At 52.2% G+C, this 16,925-nt stretch overlaps 1 protein-coding gene across 1 annotated transcript; it reads right to left on the bottom strand.

Moving 5' to 3' along the window:
- Positions 1 to 606: 606 nt before the first annotated feature.
- LOC129535844 (DNA dC->dU-editing enzyme APOBEC-3C-like) lies at positions 607 to 16,154 on the bottom strand. Its single transcript, XM_055394506.2, has 8 exons — positions 15,979 to 16,154; positions 14,047 to 14,203; positions 10,294 to 10,573; positions 9,987 to 10,101; positions 3,475 to 3,631; positions 1,939 to 2,206; positions 1,564 to 1,679; positions 607 to 827 (listed from the first exon to the last, which is right to left on the bottom strand). Exons 1-8 carry the CDS (start codon positions 15,990 to 15,992, stop codon positions 816 to 818), a joined length of 1,119 nt encoding a protein of 372 aa, XP_055250481.2. The 5' UTR covers positions 15,993 to 16,154; the 3' UTR covers positions 607 to 815.
- Between the last annotated feature and the right edge of the window lie 771 nt (positions 16,155 to 16,925).

Here is a 16,925-nt window from a genome sequence, read left to right as displayed (position 1 = left end):
TCTCTTTCCTGGAGATTCCGTGAACCGTCTAACAGCTTTCTATTAAATATTTTTTCTGTTTCAATTAGCCGAAAATGCCTGTTGCTTCAACCAAGAACACTGGAAAACACAGTTTCAAGTGTGTTCTTTCCCTAGTCAAGTCTGTGGTCAACTTCATGCGATAAAGTTTTACTTTACTTATTAACAATATTTGATTTATTATTTTACTTGGCTGTGCCAGGTTGTAGTTGTAACACGTGGGGTCTTCTGGTTTCGGCATGCAGGATCTTTAGTTGTGGCATGTGGGATCGCGCTGTCCCCTGATCAGGGCTCAAACCCTGGCCCCTTGCATTGGGAGCAAGGAGTCTTAGCCACTGGACCGCCAGGGAAGTACTTATTTATTTAGACAAATGTTAGAGACAGAGAAAGAATAGAGCAGAGTTGAACCACAAAGTGATCCCACTATTCCAGGCTCTACTAGGAATTCTAAAGCAAATTTCCCTCAGTGCTATAGCACTGAAGTTCTTTGTATTCATCTTTTAATGAAGGAAAGACTAATCCTAATCTAACCCTTTTAGAAAGGAAAGTTTTACAGACTTTCAAATTGTCTTTATTTATTTATTTATTTTTCAATTAAAAAAATTTTTCCCACTTAGAAAACAGAAGAAGGGCCTTTGGACTTGGGTGAGGGTCAGGCATGCCCAAGGAGCTTGTTACTCGAGCCTGAGAGTCAGCAGTTTATGAAGCATTGAGATGCCCCAGGAACTGTCACCTTGAGTCACTTCTTAATAACAAAGGGGATGAGAGTCTGATGCTCATGCCTCTGAAGATCTTTTCTAAGTTGGGGCCTGTTGAGAGAGGAATGAGAAAGCTCTGATTGGCAGGAAACTGTGAGGGGAGGAGAGGTGACGCTGAAAACGCAGGGACCAGAAACGCAGAGGAGAAGAACTGAGTCGAGGTGTGCCATGGAGGCCTGGAGAGAAATCGAGCTAACGAGAATTCACTAAGGGACTTCCCTGGTGGGCCAGTGATAAAGAGTCTGCCTTCCAATGTAGCGGACTCGAGTTCGAACCCTGGTAGAGGGACTAATATCCCACATGCTGCAGGGCATCTAAGAGGCTGCGTGCCACAAAGAAGTGTCAGTCGTTCAGTCGTGTCTGACTCTTTGTAGCCCCATGGACTGTAGTCCACAGTAGCCCGCCAGGCTCCTCTGTCCATGGACTTCTCCAGGAAAGAACATGGGAGTGGCTAGCCATTCCCTTCTCCAGGGGATCTTCCTGACCCAGGGATCAAATCCAGATCTTCTGCATTGCAAGCAGATTCTTTACTATCTGAGCCATCAGGGAAGCCACAAAAAAGACCTGAAGCAAACAAACAAATAAGCAAAAAGGACCTATCAAGAGAGACATGGAAGGAACTGCAAACATCTGGGAGAGGGGGCCAAAAGGAGGTATCATGAGAAAAGAGAAATGAGTGGGGGGTGGGAGACAGCAAGGAGAGGGCAGATGACAGAAGTGGGGAGGCTGCAGCTGGGGAGGGAGTGGCGGGGGAGGCCAGGCACCTGCCTCGGGGCCAGCTTCTCACCGTCAGGATCCTCCAGAGCCTTCGTTTTATGCTCGCACTGTATTGCTCCAGCTTGTCCCAGGGCTGGAAGGGCCTCGACTGGTTGTCCACAAACTGTTCCCAGCAGTCTTCAAACTCTTGAGATACGAGAGAGAGAAACAGAGTCAGGCCCCAAGGGCAGAGGAGCAACAAGCAACCAGGCTCCCTCCTTCCTTCCCGCTTCTTTCTCTCCCTCTCCCTGGAATCCCCCCTTCCAGGTGGTGTCACACCTTGAGCCCCAGCAGGGCCTGCATCCTTCCTGCCCAGCCTCCCCTCTTCCCCTCTCCCACTCAGTGGCTTCCGCTCTTGGAACCTGCAGAACCTCCAGGCCACTGACAGCTCTGTCTTTCTTCCCACCTGTGTGGGTCATGACAGTCACTGAGATCCCAGCTTCCTGCAGCTGCTGCAGCCCCTTCCGATACGGCTTGATCCAGTGGAAGTACAGGCGGGAGGCAAAGATCTGCAGGTTCAGGTGGTCATTCCTGGTGATGAAATTGACCAGCTCATAGGCACAGTTCGGGCAAGGGCTCCATGTGATATAGCAGATGATTTTGTAGCTCTGGCTCGGGTTCAGATTCAGTGAGTTGATCTTATCAATAAAGCGAATTTCTGCATGCCGCTGCTTCTGGAGAGGGTATCAGACAGAGAGCAGGAAGGGCTGGTTAGAAGGCAGAGGTCAGAGGTCACACGTGGAGGGTGAAGCTGGGGATGAGGGGCTCTATCCTGTGAACTTTCCAGTATGTGAGCTTGCCTATAGCATGAGGAAAGAACTTCCTTTTGTTCATTATGTATTCCTTCACTCAATCACTCATCCATTAATTCCACACGTCTGTATCTTGATCAGAATCTGATCAGGGTCCTTGTAACCAGAGGAGATGGGTTGTAGACCAGACACCCCCAGGGCTTCGTAGTCATTTAGTCACTAAGTCATGTCTAAGTCTTTGCGACCCCATGGACTATAGCCCACCAGTCGCCTCTGTCCATGGGATTTCCCAGGCAAAAAAAAAAAAAAAAAAAAACCCAGGGGGACAAATACAAACGAACAGCACAGCGTCTCCCCAACAGTCCTCCGCTCTCTGGGCGCCAGGCCGGCCACTGGGCAGCTGCTCAGGATGGCGGGGCCTGGCCACAGGCTGCCCAGCTCAGCTCTCCTCCTCGTCCAGGGACTCCGAGTCCATCTGCAGCCGCTCTCGGTCCAGCCAGTCCTTCCCGGGCCCATCCAGGTCGGGGCCTTCCCTCACGGTGTCATTGTGTGACAGGTCTTCAGACGAGCCAACCCCCAGCCCCTCCTCAGAGTTCTGTGCTTGCTCTGGCTCCTTGTCCTCGGTGCTCTCCCCCTTCTGTTATCTCCCCCAGGCAATGATACTGGAGTGGGTTGACATTCTCTTCTTCAGGGGGTCTCCCCGACCCAGGGATCAAACCCGCATCTTATTGGCAGGTGGATTCTTTACCACTGAGCCACCAGGTAGAGTGTAAGCTGGTGTTTGGACACAATCAGAAGGTTCTCTGGAGATGTTTGAACCTGAGGGTACCAAGAAGCAGGTCAGGGAGGGAGAGAGGAAGAACAGACAGGTAGAAAGATGAGCAGAAAGGCAGAAATGTGATGGAGATCTTGCGGGTGAGTTTAGGTGCTCAGTCCTTGGAAGAGCGCTTGGCTTCCCGGAGTGATGACTGAGCGGAGACCTGGAGGATGAGAAAACATGAACTTCTCAAAGAGGAGCAGGAAGAATTTGTGCTGGAGGGAAGGGCTTCTGTGATGGCCTGGGGATGGGGAAGAAGGTGGAGAGTTCCTGGGAAGCTGGGTTAACTCAGACTCTGCTAAGCCTCGGGATTTCCCCTGCATGGATGAGGTTAGCCCCTGCCTGCCCTGTACCCGGAGGACCCATTTGGCACCTTGTTTCGGAAGCAGCCTCTGTCAAGCGTCAAGTCGTCAAGCTGCCTCAGCTGATAGCACAGGTAGGTCTTCCTCCGGTAGTAAGGTGCTGGGACCCGGGGCTGGTTGCCAAACTGCTGCTTGAACAGAGTTTCTCTTAGCAGATTCATCGTGTTTCTGTGCAACAAGGAAGGAGAAAATCCAAGATGCAGAGAGCGTTCTTTCTCTGGCGTCACCTTAGGCTCTGTTACATTCTGAGCCCAATTCCTTGGGCTCAACTGGGCCCTTAAGGGGAGGTTTGGGAGGGTTTCTTCCTTCTTGGCTGACCAGGGGGACCGGGGAGGGAGACAGAAGAGTGCAAGTTCTCCCACCTCAGAGACCACCTCCCACCTCTAGCCTGAAAGAGACCCCCGCTACTCAGCCCATGCTAGAGGACACTGCAGGCAGGACACATGGGCTGGGGTGGGGCCGGGGCCCCCCGGGAACTGAACACAGCATGTCCTTCCTCGGCTCTCACATCTTTGTCCTGAGCCCCAGAGCCCTCTGTATAGGTCCCACAAGCACCTCAATCCTGTGTCTCATGTCAGAACCCCTTCTCTTTGGGGAGGAGTAGGGGGATGGAAGCTGGTGTTTTTCCTTTAACTCTTTGTGCTCCTGGCTGAGGTGAGTGTATCACACTTCTGTCTGCAGAAAGTGCACAGAGGCACATGACCAGGAAAAACTGCTGTCACCAAGGGTGTGTTGCAACAGACGCTTTTGGTGGAAGCACTCACTGAGCTTTTTCTCCCCCACACATTACGCTTGTTCTCTGTAGAGTATTTCATTTTGTATCTTGCTTTCTTTCATGAAACACATTGCAAAGCAGCCCGGCCCATGTGGAAATGCAGAACCAACAGGTTCTAGTATGTGAGCTTGCCCATAGCACAAGGAAAGAACCTTCTTTCCTTCATTATGTATTCCTTCCCTCACTCACTCGTCCATCAACCCCACACTCCTCAAGCATCTGTATCTTGATCAGATTCCGATCAGGGCTCCTGAGGCCAGAGGAGAGGGGTTGTAGACCAGACACCCCCAGGGCTTCGTAGTTGTTTAGTCACTAAGTCGAGTCTGACTCTTTGTGACCCCATGGACTGTAGCCTGCCAGGCTCCTCTGTCCATGGGATTTCCATAAATCCCATTTTTTTTCAATAAATGCTTTGCACAAATTGAAGTAGGTGGATACAACCAGGAGCCTTCCTGCCAGACCCCAGGGAGGTGCATGAAGGCACACTCTGGCCAGAGCCCCACCGCATGTGGACACTCAAGGCCAAGCAGATGCCAGCCTGAACAAGCTTGGGAGGCTTGATGACCTCAGACCACCATCATTTTGGACCCTCCACCCAAGGTAATGTCACTTGGCCTATCATAGCGTCAGACACAGGTGACCTCAGAGCATTGGAACTGGCATCTGAACACAGGAACCAAACCAAGGATGCCCTCACAGCCTGGACCCCGGGTTGCAACACTTTGTGCCTACAAGGCCGGAAAAGCTTTGCCATATTTCCAGCTGACTCACTGAAATACCACCAGTTCCACCAATGAAAAACCATTTCTGGTATCTGTCATGCTAATTAGCAAAGCCACAGATTTCACCAGTGGAAACCTATCTCATCGATGGAAACCTAACATCCCTCGTGTTAATCAGTAAAACTTTAGGTGGATTTGGAGAACAACTGCTAAAGAGACCATCTCTGAACTGTGACCTTTCATTACCCGCCACTGACCTCCCCTGAAGTTCATTCTCCCGGCGAGGGGAACTGGCGGCCAGATCAGAAGGGAAATCCCATTTCCAGCACATCTAAGACAACCACAGCCCCGTCTGCCCAGAGTCTTCCTGATATTAGCCTTGAAGTCCCCGTGTTCTGGGAAACTCCCCAGTCCTGGGGACACCCAGACAACTCCAGGCTGAGACCCTTCGCATCTCAGACAAGAGGACTTATCTTCAAAGAGCATATGTTGCGCCTTGACCTTGAATAGCTAAAACTGTAGGTGTGGCAGAAACAACCTTTAAGTTAAAGACCAACTGAATTTTTCACACTTGGTAGTGTCTTCACGGGAAATGAGTTATCTTCTTATCTTGGAGAGTTTTCCCTCCACAGAGCAGAAATGAGAGTATTCTTTTGCAAAATTGTGCCTTTAAAATGAAGTTTTACAAAAATGCTTTTGTAGCTGACTCCAGACATTGTTTCAATCATCCTTGAACCTAAAGTCTAGGATTGAGGGTGCACAGAAAGCCTCAGGAAGACCTGGGGGCTATGTCTATGGGATATGGCCAGGGACAGATGGAGAGATGGCCAGGGACACAGACAGACAAGCTGTGGCAGAGGCGGGGCTGGGAGGCCTGAGGCAAGAGTAGCAACAGAAGTGGAGCCCTGCAGGGAAGGAGCCAGAGAGAGAACCCAGGGCTGTGAGTATATGGTGGCCAAGCCCGAGGCTGAGAGGAGAACTGGCATCGATACCTGGTCCCCACAGCCTGGCTTCAGCCCCCTTGACAGTCTCAGCTTGCCCTGGCACTGGGCTCTCTGGCTCCACCTCCCTCTCAGCAGGCTGCCCTTGGCCTTGGGAGAGTCCCTTATCTGAGAATGTTCCCCCACAGCTTTCTGAGTGGCAGATTCCCTTCTGGCCTGGGGGTGGGAGGTCCTAGGCTGGTTTTCTTTTTCTCCATCCTCTTCCTCCTCCCGGGCTCTTGACTTACCTGGTTGCAGGAGTCCAAACGCAACCTCCTTGCCCAGGAAGGCCTGACCCAGCCCAGCCCTCTGTCATAGACACTCCCAGGACCCTTGCTTTTAGGACAGCCCCTGATCTGAAAGCGACCTCCCAGCCATCTCAGCCGAGGCCCCGCCCCCTTCCTGTTTTGGCACCAGGGGTGGGAGGGCCCCAGGGTGCTTTGCTTCCTTGGGCTCAGACCCACCTTCTCTGGGGCCCTCCCTCTTGGCAGAGCTCAGCCTCTGATGGACAGGCAGGACCGACATTACCGCGAAGGGGAAACAGAAAGTAAAGATGCCAGCGAGGGGGATGGGCCAGACCCTGGCTGTGGGGAGCAGGACAGAGGCTGCTCCCCCTGGGGCAGAGGCAGGCTGGAGCTCTTGCCACCCCACCCCGGCTTGGCACTTTGTTGTCATTTAGTACCCTGGCAAGACTCTGGGCAGGATGGAAAAGGAAGGCTGGGGGTCAGCACTCCAGATCTTCATCTCCAGCCCTGTGTTGGGCAGATCTGTGCACCATCAGCCACCCCAGCACCCCAACAAGCCTCAAGCAGGGAGGATTGTTATCCTGACATTGTAGATGAGGTCCTCGCACAGAGAGGCTAAGACACTCTCTTGAAGTCACACAGCAAATAAACGAAAGAACTGGAAAGCTGTCCAGGCAGCCTGGCCTGGCTCACTACTCCTGTGTCCCCATTGTTCCAGGAAAAGGAGTGGGCGGAGAGTGGGTACGAAGGAAGGGGTAAGCTGCCTGCGTACCTTGTCCTGTCAAGACCTCCAGATGAAAAAGTAGCTCTGGGGAAAGAGGAAACCTAGGGAGGAGGTCTTAGAGCAGTCACGGCCACCTTGGTCCAGACTGCACACAGATGCGACTCCCAAGTTAACTTTTCCCAGCTAGTCATATCACTGCTCTCGGACCCTGCATACACTCCCTTCTGCCCCACAGGCCCTGGTGTGGCCTCGGGGGGTAACAAGAGCTTGGGCAGGAAGTTAGAGGATCTATAAGAATAGTATCCTCTTTACCTCCCTTTGTCCTAATGTCCAGGATCACAGCCCATGGAAAATTCTAGAATGATCTGGGTCCTTCTGGGAAGACTGATCAGATCTGCACACTGAAGTGTTGGTCAGACTCAGAGAGCTAAGTCACCCCTGGCCTGAGAAGCAGGAAGGATGGACAAGAAGGCTGAAACCCTTTGCTGGCCTTTCCCTAATGACAGCAATCCTCCAGCCCCGGCCCCAGAGATCCCCGCGAGCTGCCTGAGAAGGGCCGAGATGCAGGTGTGCCGGGAGCGGGACATTTTGAGCTGGCCACTGTGGCCCTTTTAATGCTGGGGACAGTCAGCAAGTGTATCATCCACAGGTGTGTCCCTCTGTGCCTTCCTCCGTGAAGGAAACGCCGACAGGGAGGGCATCGAGGCAGATGAGCTGAAGCAGCCAGGGACCCCCCGGGACTCTGCTCAGGACCCCCAGGCAGCAGCGCGGACAGGAGGGGAGAGCAAACGGACAAGCGTCTGCTGCCACTGACAATTCACAGCCAGACGCCAGGAGGAGTGGGACCCCCGGCCTTCTCCCCGAGGACCTGATGACAGATTCCAAACCGACGGCTTCCCACTTGCTGGTGCTTCCTGTGCCTCTGGTGGCTCAGAAACCCAGCTCATCAGGGGCTTACTCCCGTTACCCCTTGCCACAGTTCCCGCCACCCTTTCTGGAATCTCCACTGAGTTCCTCCTCCTTGGTGCGTTTATGTGGCTGCTGGCTCCGCAATCACAGGGCCAGACACGTGCGTTCTGATCTACCTTGAGCAGCTGAACTGTGGCCTCTGACCTGACTCCTGGCGGCCCTTCCACTTTCTGTTCTGCTTTGGGAAGATCTCTGATCATCTCAATCCTCACATGCCCAATCCTACTTTTTCCCCTAAAGGCTTATTTAAATGTAAACCTAACCGCTAGCTTCCCCCTCACCCCGCTCTCTCTCCATCACCATCCTCAGAGCTCCATTGCTGGCAACAACGTGGGAACGGGACCAGGAATGAGCCAAGTGAGCGCGGGCCGCGATGATGTCAGAGTGACGGTGGGGTGAGGATGGGGTTGTGGGGGCACCAAGGTCTAGAATGGAAGCAGACGAGCCAGGGTCAAGGGGTGGGGGCATAACCTGAAGAGAGACGCACAGGACCAGGATCCTGCTGTCACTGCACCCGCTCAGCTCAAAGATGCCCTTGGTCATTGTAGGGGCTGAACTGTGAGCCCCAAATCCATATTCTGAAGTCCCCACCTCCACTTCCTCAGAACATGACCATAACTGAGATAGGACCTTGAAGGTAATGATTGAATTAAGAGCAAGCTCTTAGGGCAGGGGTCCCCAACCTCCAGGCCATGGACTGGTACCTGTCTGTGGTCTGTTAGCAGCTGGGCTACACAGCAGGAGGTGAGCGGTGGGCAAGCAAACAAAGCTTTACCTGTATTTACAGCCACTTCCCATCGCTCACATTACTGCCTGAGCTCTGCCTCCCAGCAGGTCAGGGGCGGCATTAGATTCTCATAGAAGCACAAATAGGGCTTCCCAGGTGGCATTAGTGGTAAAGAACCCGCCTGCCAATTCAGGAGCCAGAAGAGACTCGGGTTCAATCCCTGAGTTGGGAAGATCTCCTGCAGGAGGACTTGGCAATGCACTCCAGTATTCTTGCCTGGAGAATCCCGTGGACAGAGGAGCCCAGCGGGCTACTGTCCATGGGGTGGCAAAGAGTTCGAAATGACTGAAGCAACTTAGCTCGCACATACAGGAGTGCAAACCCTACTGTGAACTGTGCAATCAAGGGACCTAGGTTGCATGCTCTTTATGAGAATCATCCCCAAACCATCCTCTTCTCAACCCTCCAGTCCGTGGAAAAACATTGTCTTCCATGAAACTGGTTCCTGGTGCCAAAAAGGCTGGGGACCACTGTCTCAGGGTGACTCTTAATCCAATCTGACTGATGTCCTTATGCATGCTAAGTTGCTTCAGTCATGTCTGACTCTTTACAACCGTATGGTCTGTAGCCTGCCAGGCTCCTCTGGCCATAGGATTCTTTAGGCAAGAATACTGGAATGGGTTCACGCCCTTCTCCAGGGGATCTTCCTGACCCAGGGATTGAACCTGCATCTCTAACATCTCCTGCATTGGCAGACGGGTTCTTTACCACTAGCGCCACCTGGGAAGCCCCAACGTCCTTATAAGAAGAGGAGACTGGGACACACAGAGGGACACCAGGGTCATGCACAGAAGAAAGACCATCTGAGGACACAGCGAGAAGGCCGCAACCTGCAGCCGAGGAGAGAGGCCGCAGGAAAACCCAGCCTGCCATCACCTTGGTTTCGGACTTCTAGCCTCCATGACAGTGAGAAAAATAAACGCCTCTTGTTAAGTCACCTAGTCTGCAGAGTTTCGTTGCTGACGCCCTAGCGAACGAATATAGTCACTCCCATCAGGAATCCTCTGATTAGTCAAGTCAGTCTTCAAGGTCGTTTTTTCAAATCTCATTTTCACACGTATACATGTTCATACCCACTTATGTTCAGTTCAGGAACAAGGTTGGGTCAGCGCGTGGGATGGGAGGAGGCCGGGGCCCCCTTGCTGGGGGAGAGGGAGATGCTGGGGGAGAAAGGAGAGAGGAACCGAGGAAAGTCAGGACGGTTCAAGGGCAGGGGCCCGGCAGGCCGGGGGAAAGAGGGGCTGAGAAGGGAGGCGACGGCGGGTGGAGGGGCGGGGAAGGCCGTGGGTCGGGGCAAGGGGGAGGCTAAGGAAGCCCTCACCCGAGAATGTCCTCAAGCTCTGCAACCAACAGCTGATAATTTGTTTTCAGTTTCTTCCAAGGCTTGAAGGGCCTCCTCTGACAATATACAAACTTTTCCCAACAGTATTCAAATTCTGAGATAAAGAGGAAAGCAGAGCTGTCAGAGCTGGGCCCATCCTCTGCGGACCCTCTCCCTGTGCCCTGGGCCCTCCTCCCCGCTCCCAGGCTCCCCTGCCACTCCTCCCTTCCTCAGGGGGGATTCTAGGACTCTAGGTGCCCCCGGCATCCCTCCCCTCACCCAGGCTCCCAGCCCACTCTGCTCTCACCTTGGTAGGACATAATGTCCACACGGGCTCCCTGGTCGCTCAGCCTGAGCAGCCCCTGCCTGGTCCCCTCGTGCTGGAAGTAGTAGAGGCGGGCGGCAAAGATGCTCAGCGTCACGTTCCGGTACCTCTCCAGGAAGTCAGCCACCCATTCTGCGCACTGCATGCAGGGGCTCCACGACATGAACCAGGTGATGCGGTAATGCTCATCAGGGCGCAGCTTCCTGGCGCAGAACCAAGACAGGAAGCGGAGCTCGGTGTGGCAGCGAGTCCCAGCATAGACCTGGGAGAGACGGAGGAGGAAAGCGGGGTTATTCCCGGCGGCAGAGCGGGCCGTGTGGCCGGGGCGGGTGGAGGGAGGAGGGGTCAGGGGCTGGTGTCCCAGAGGCGGGTGGCTTACTAGTTACCCCTTCTTTCCATCCGCCCCCTCCCTTCTTTTCTCCCTCAGTTGTCCCTGCCCACAGTCATCCACTCACCCATTCATTCCAACGTCCGTCCTCTCAAGCATTCATCCTACAAGTATCCTGAGTCTGGCTTCATGCCAGGCCCTCTGGGGTCCAGGTTGGTTCCCTGGGTGCTGTCTGCTAGGAGGCTCACAGAGCTGCCCTGCACCTCAGGGAACCCACCAGCCTCACACCTCTACAGAGCACCTGATATGTGGCTCGAGTGAAGGGAGATTTGCGGCAGGTGTGAAAATACACAGTTCGGGGACTTCCCTGGTGGTCCAGTGGCTAAGACTCCGTGCTCTCAATGCAGGGGGCCGGGGTTCGATCCCTGGTCAGGGAACTAGACCTCACTGGCAGCAACTAAAACAGATCCCATATGCTGCCGCTAAAAGAACATGCCTCAACTAAGGCCTGGAGCAGCCAAATAAATAAATATTAAAAATAAAAACACAGTTCGTTTCAGTGACTTAGTATGAACAAAAAAGAATGCAAACTATCTCATGAAGTTTTATATTACTTATGCATGAGAAAATACATATAAGTGTATAGCTTAGATATACAGTCAATTCTCTGTATCTGAGGGCTGCTCATCTGTGGATTCAACCAACCACCTATTGAAACTATTCAGAAAAAAGAAATTCCAGAAAGTTTCAAAAGGCAAAACTTGAATTTGCCCGGCTGGCAACAATTTACATAACATCTTGTTCATTCGCTAAGTTGTATCTGACTCTTTATGACCCCATGGACTACAGCACTCCAGGCTTCCCTGTCCTTCACCATCTCCTGGAGTTTGCTCAGACTCATGTCCATTGTGTTGATGATGCCATCTAACCATCTCATCCTCTATTGTCCCCTTCTCCTCCTGCCCTCAATCTTTCTCAGCATCAGGGTCTTTTCCAGTGAGTCGGTCGTTTGCATCAGGTGGCCAAAGTATTGGAGCTTCAGCGTCAGCCTCAGTCCTTCCAATGAATATTCAGGCTTGATTTCCTTTAGGATTGACTGGTTGGATCTCCTTGCAGTCCAGGGGACTCTCAAGAGTCTTCTCCAGCACAATTCGAAAGCATCAGTTCTTTGGTGCTCAGCCTTCTTTATAGTCCAGCTCTCACATCTGTACATGACTACAGGAAAAACCGTATCTTTGACTATACGGACCTTTGTTAGCAAAGTGATGTCTGCTTTTTAATACACTGTCTAGGTTTGTCATGTGCTTTCTTCCAAGCAGCAAGCGTCTTTTAATTTCCTGGCTGCAGTCGCCATCCACACTGGTTTGGGAGCCCAGGAAAATAAAACCTGTCATTGTTTCCACTTTTTCCCCATCTATTTGCAATCAACTGGCAAATAGATGGGACTGGATGCCATGATCTTAGTTTTTTGAAAGTTGAGTTTTAAGCCAGCTTTCTCACTCTCCTCTTTGACTTACATCTACATTGTATTTACGAATGTTTATGTAGCATTTACATTGTAACAGACATCACAAGTAAGCTAGAGATGATCTAAAGTATATGTGAGAATGTGGGTAGGTTATATGCAAATGCTATGCCATCTTACATATGGAATCCAGTGTCTTCTGATTTTGGTGTTAGCAGGGGTCTTGGAACCAACCTCCCGCTCCATACAGAGGGATGACTGCATTGCCCAATACCTTATCAATATTAATTTCATCGGTCTCTCTTAACTTTTTGAATCCTGGGTAGTAGAAAAAGTCAGATGACACGTGTGACTTGGATTATATTTTGATGGGGTAATATTGCTGCAGTGCACACTCCTACCCAACCCAGCCCATGACAGCTGCCTTCCCCAGGTAGGTTCTGAAAAGGCTGCAGGCAGATGGGGGACATTTTGCAGGAGTGGTAAGATGTTGACACAGGAGCCACAGGGCAGTGGACTTATTAGGCACTGCTGATGCTGCAGTGGTCATCCAGGAGATCTGGCCATGTGCTCAGAGCCAGCTGGGGGACAGACAGGATGAAGGTTTGGGTCTCCTCTGTGAGATCCCAAGCCCTAGGCACAAAAGAGGCATGGGTGCGGCAGGCGAAGACCCAACCAGCAGAGCAGTTACTAGGGTCTCATCGGCACTGGAACACAATAGACCAGACTTCTAAACACATCATTGTTGTTAAGTCACCAAGTCTTGTCTGACTCTTTTGTGACTCCATGGACTGTAGCCCACCAGGCTTCTCTGTCCATGGGATTTCCCAGGCAAGAATACTGGAGTGGGTTGCCATTCCCTTCTCCAGGGGATCTTCCTGACTCAGGGATGGAACCCATGTCTCTTGCATCTCCTCCACTGGCAGGCGGATTCTTTACCACCAAGCCACCAGGGAAGCCCACGTGCTTTCTTCCAAAGCTAAAGGCCAAGCTTGATGACAACTCAGAGACCCACCACCGGCAGACTCTAAACAAAGCCTGGTGGGATGTCAACTGCCATCTTGTATGAGGTTCCATCGTCAAGTAGAGACTTCACAGGCCAAGGACTTAGGAAAACGTATGGGAAGACACAGAATTCCCTGAGAGCCCCCAAATGGCATAGGACTGATGACAATTTTTTCCACATTATCACCTGGCTTATGAACCTTTGTAATACCTGTGACAGAGGGACACCATTTGGGGGCTAAAATTTCTTCCCGCTTTTGAAACAGGAACTAGATTTGAACCATCACCCTGGGCAAAGACATCGGACACTATCACAGCCACGCGCATGTGCTTGCGACCCCAAGGACTGCAGCCCGCCAGGCTCCTCTGTCCATGGGGTCTCCAGGCAAGAGTACTGCAGTGGGTTGCCATATCCTTCTCCAGGGGATCTTCCCGACCCAGGAAAGAACCGTGTGTCCCGCATCTTCCGCACTGCAGGCAGATTCTTCACTGCTTGAGCCATCCAGGAAGCCCCATCACTGCTGTGTCTGCATTCTTTTATTTATCTAGTCCCCATCAAACTGCTTGCAGGATCTTAGTTTTCCATGCCCCCTGCACTGGGAGCACTGAGTCTTAACCATTGGACCACCAGGGAAGTCCTTATAACTCCATTTTTTATAAAAACTGGACGCACTGCAAAAGGAATTTTCCCAGTATCTGACATAACACAGTCTGAAAATCAATGAATGGCAGTTGTAATTATATCCCCCAGTCATAACTTTGGGAAAATGACCTGTGCAAGGATTCTAAAACTTCAATAGTTTGCCCATCCACTCCCTGCTCCTGGGCTTTTTCTCCCTTGGCGGGACACAATGCCGGTCGCACCTGAATCTGTGCTGCCCACACTGCAATTCTAAGGCACCAAATAAATGTGATGAGAGTTTCCTGGGGCCCGTACCTGGTTATGAAAGACCCCCGAGTCGAAGGAGACACATGAGCGGTGTTTCCTTCTTTCCACCTCGTAGCAGATGTAGGAGCAGTTCCGCCTGTTAGCATAGAGTAGGTTGCGAAACTGGAAGCTGAAGGTGCCAGGAGCTACCCTCACCACGTGGTCGCTGTAGCAAAAGAGAGAAAAGAGAAAATGCAGAAAGCGCCCCCACCCCCAACCCGGGGATTCCTCCCAGCCGGTTTCTCCTGAGCGCAATGCCCTGGCCGCTCTTGGTGCTCTGCTTCCCAGCAACCCTCCTGGGCCTTGGGAATTTCCTGCTGCCTTTGCAGGCAGGAAGGGAGACTGGGAAAGAGGAGATGGTGCTGGGTCAGCAGGGTGGGAGATGTCTCCCTCTGGGGCCCAGGCTCTGCTCCTTCCTACAGCACCCTAATCCCCGCTCCAGTTTTCCTGCCTACCATTAGTAAAACATAAAAGAGTAATAAAAACCTCTCCACTACAAAATAATAGCCTTTGACTCAGTTCCATTCATTCTTGACTTTTCACTTGTGCGTTTGTTTGCTTGTATTAATTTTTGTTGGAGTAAAGTCATTTTACAATGTTGTGTTAGTTCCTACGGTCCAGCAAAGTGAATCAGCTATACAAAAACACGCACCCCCTCTTTTTTGGATTTCCTTCCCATTTAGGTCATCACAGAGTACTGAGTAGAGTTCCCTGAGCTATAGCGTAGGTTTTCATTCGTTGTCTATTTTATACATGGTATCAATAGTTGTTTCAGTTTTTTAATGTGAGGTTAACACCTAAATTCACAGGCTCAGGCTACTGTTTCAAGTGCTTTCTGAACTCATCGACTCCTCCCCCAAATCCCACAGGAGACAAGCCCATTTTATAGAGGAGGAAGCAGGGACGCAGAGGGGGCAAGTAGCCCGCCCAAGTCACATAGCAGTAAGTGATGGAGCCGGGCCCCGACCAGACCAGGCCATTTCCAGCTGTGACATTCTGTGACCTTGCAGCTGTGTGAAGTCTTGGATGTGGCTTTCTTTCCTACTCACTTTTAAAACAGGAGTGGGTTGCCATTCCCTTCTCCAGGGGATCTTCCTGACTCAGGGATGGAACCCATGTCTCTTGCATCTCCTCCACTGGCAGGCGGATTCTTTACCACCAAGCCACCAGGGAAGCCCACGTGCTTTCTTCCAAAGCTAAAGGCCAAGCTCGATGACAGCTCAGAGACCCACCACCGGCAGACTCTAAACAAAGCCTGGTGGGATGTCAACTGCCATCTTGTATGAGGTTCCAGGAGCATCAAGTAGAGACTGAACTCTCCTTGATCTTTCCCCAATTCTAGGCTCGTGGTACAGTTATAAACGTGAAGCGTGGTCACCTAAGGTGTGGCCGGGTTGTAAACCATTTAATGGTTTTATTTAAACCAGTGGTTATAAATGAAACCATTTATTTTTCTGCTTAGAGCTGAGGAATCCTTGGAAGAGGCGATGTCTCTACTTGCCTCAGAGAAGCATTCTCACATTGCGCTTACAGTGGTCTAAATGGTAAAGAAAATGAATCGGAGTGCTGGAAACACAATCCACCAGCTGCTTCAGCCATCCTTTGGCCAAATTCTAAGTGTTCATAGAGGGTGCAGCCCAGCACAGGCAGGAAGGGAACTGGCCCGACAGCATTTCAGACTGAGAGCTGGGCCAGAGGACCCTCAGAGAGGCGTGGAGGTGTGGGAGGGGCCAGTTCAGAAGCAAGAGTGGGCGCCCCCTCCCCGCAACAGGGCAAAGACTCCCAAGTGGGAGAGGGTCCTTTCAGAAAAGGTGCCAGAGGCGGGGAAAGAACGGGGCTGGGCTGCAGAGACTTCAGGGAGAAGGAGGCTGAGGGATGAGACACAGCCCTAGAGACCTCGGGAGAGGGGGCCCGGTGGACAGAGTGGGCGGGCAGCAGTACCTGGTCCGGGGCATCTGGCTGTAGCCTCGGTAGACTGGTTGCAGCCCTGGCCTTTGTCTTGAGTGCGGGAGCTCTGTTTCCTCTCTCGGGACTCTCGGGTAGAAAAACCCCTTATCTGCGAGTGACCTCCCAGGCCGGCTCTGCGGAAGCCTGCCCTCCTTCCTGCTTTGGCACCGGGGGTGGGAGGAGGGCCCTGGGTGGGAGGGCCCCGGGGTGGTTTGCTTCCTCAGACTCAGACCCACTTTCCCCTGGGCCCTCCCTCTTGGCTGAGCTCAGCCTCTGATGGGGCCAGGCCCCTCCATGGGGTAGGACCTGACGTTACTGCAAAGGGAAAGAGAAAGTAAAGATGCCTGAGAGGGGGATGGGCCAGACCCTGGCTGAAGAGAAGCAGACCGCGGCCCGCTCCCACTGGGGGAGGGCAGGCTGGATCCCTCTCCACCCCACCCCCTCACCCAGCCCAAATCTGCACCTAGCTCTACACCTGCCTGTTGAATGAATGGACGCCATGAGGGAGTATGGCCCTTATGAGGTAGGAGACAGGTGGGCTCCAGGTTGGAAATTTACAATAAGCCACCCTTCCGCTTGCATTTCCTGAGATAAGAGGTAGGTGGGCTCCAGTTAAGGAACTTTTTATGGGGTCAATAGCCAATCTTTGTCTCTTACCTCAAGGGAATAATCGCGGCAAGGACAATGAAAGGAAAAACCCTGTCTGACAGAGGAGACCCTACACATGCTCAGAAATTCTCCTTGGAGTCAAAAAAGAAAGTAGAAAACTATTAGTCGCTCAGTCATGCCTGACTCTTAGCGACCCCAAGGACTGTAGCCCGCCAGGTTCCTCTGTCCATGGAATTCTCCAGGCAAGAATACTGGAGTGATTTGTCATTTCCTTCGCCAGGAGATCTTCCCGACCCAGGGCCATCAGGGAAGCCTTGGAATCAAAAGTTAGA

This window comes from Moschus berezovskii, chromosome 6, assembly GCF_049115385.1.
Source record: "Moschus berezovskii isolate FMDL1 chromosome 6, NW_MosBer_1.0, whole genome shotgun sequence".
In the NCBI taxonomy this organism is placed as follows: Eukaryota; Metazoa; Chordata; class Mammalia; order Artiodactyla; family Moschidae; genus Moschus; species Moschus berezovskii.
This window is presented reverse-complemented; position numbering and strand designations above follow the sequence as displayed.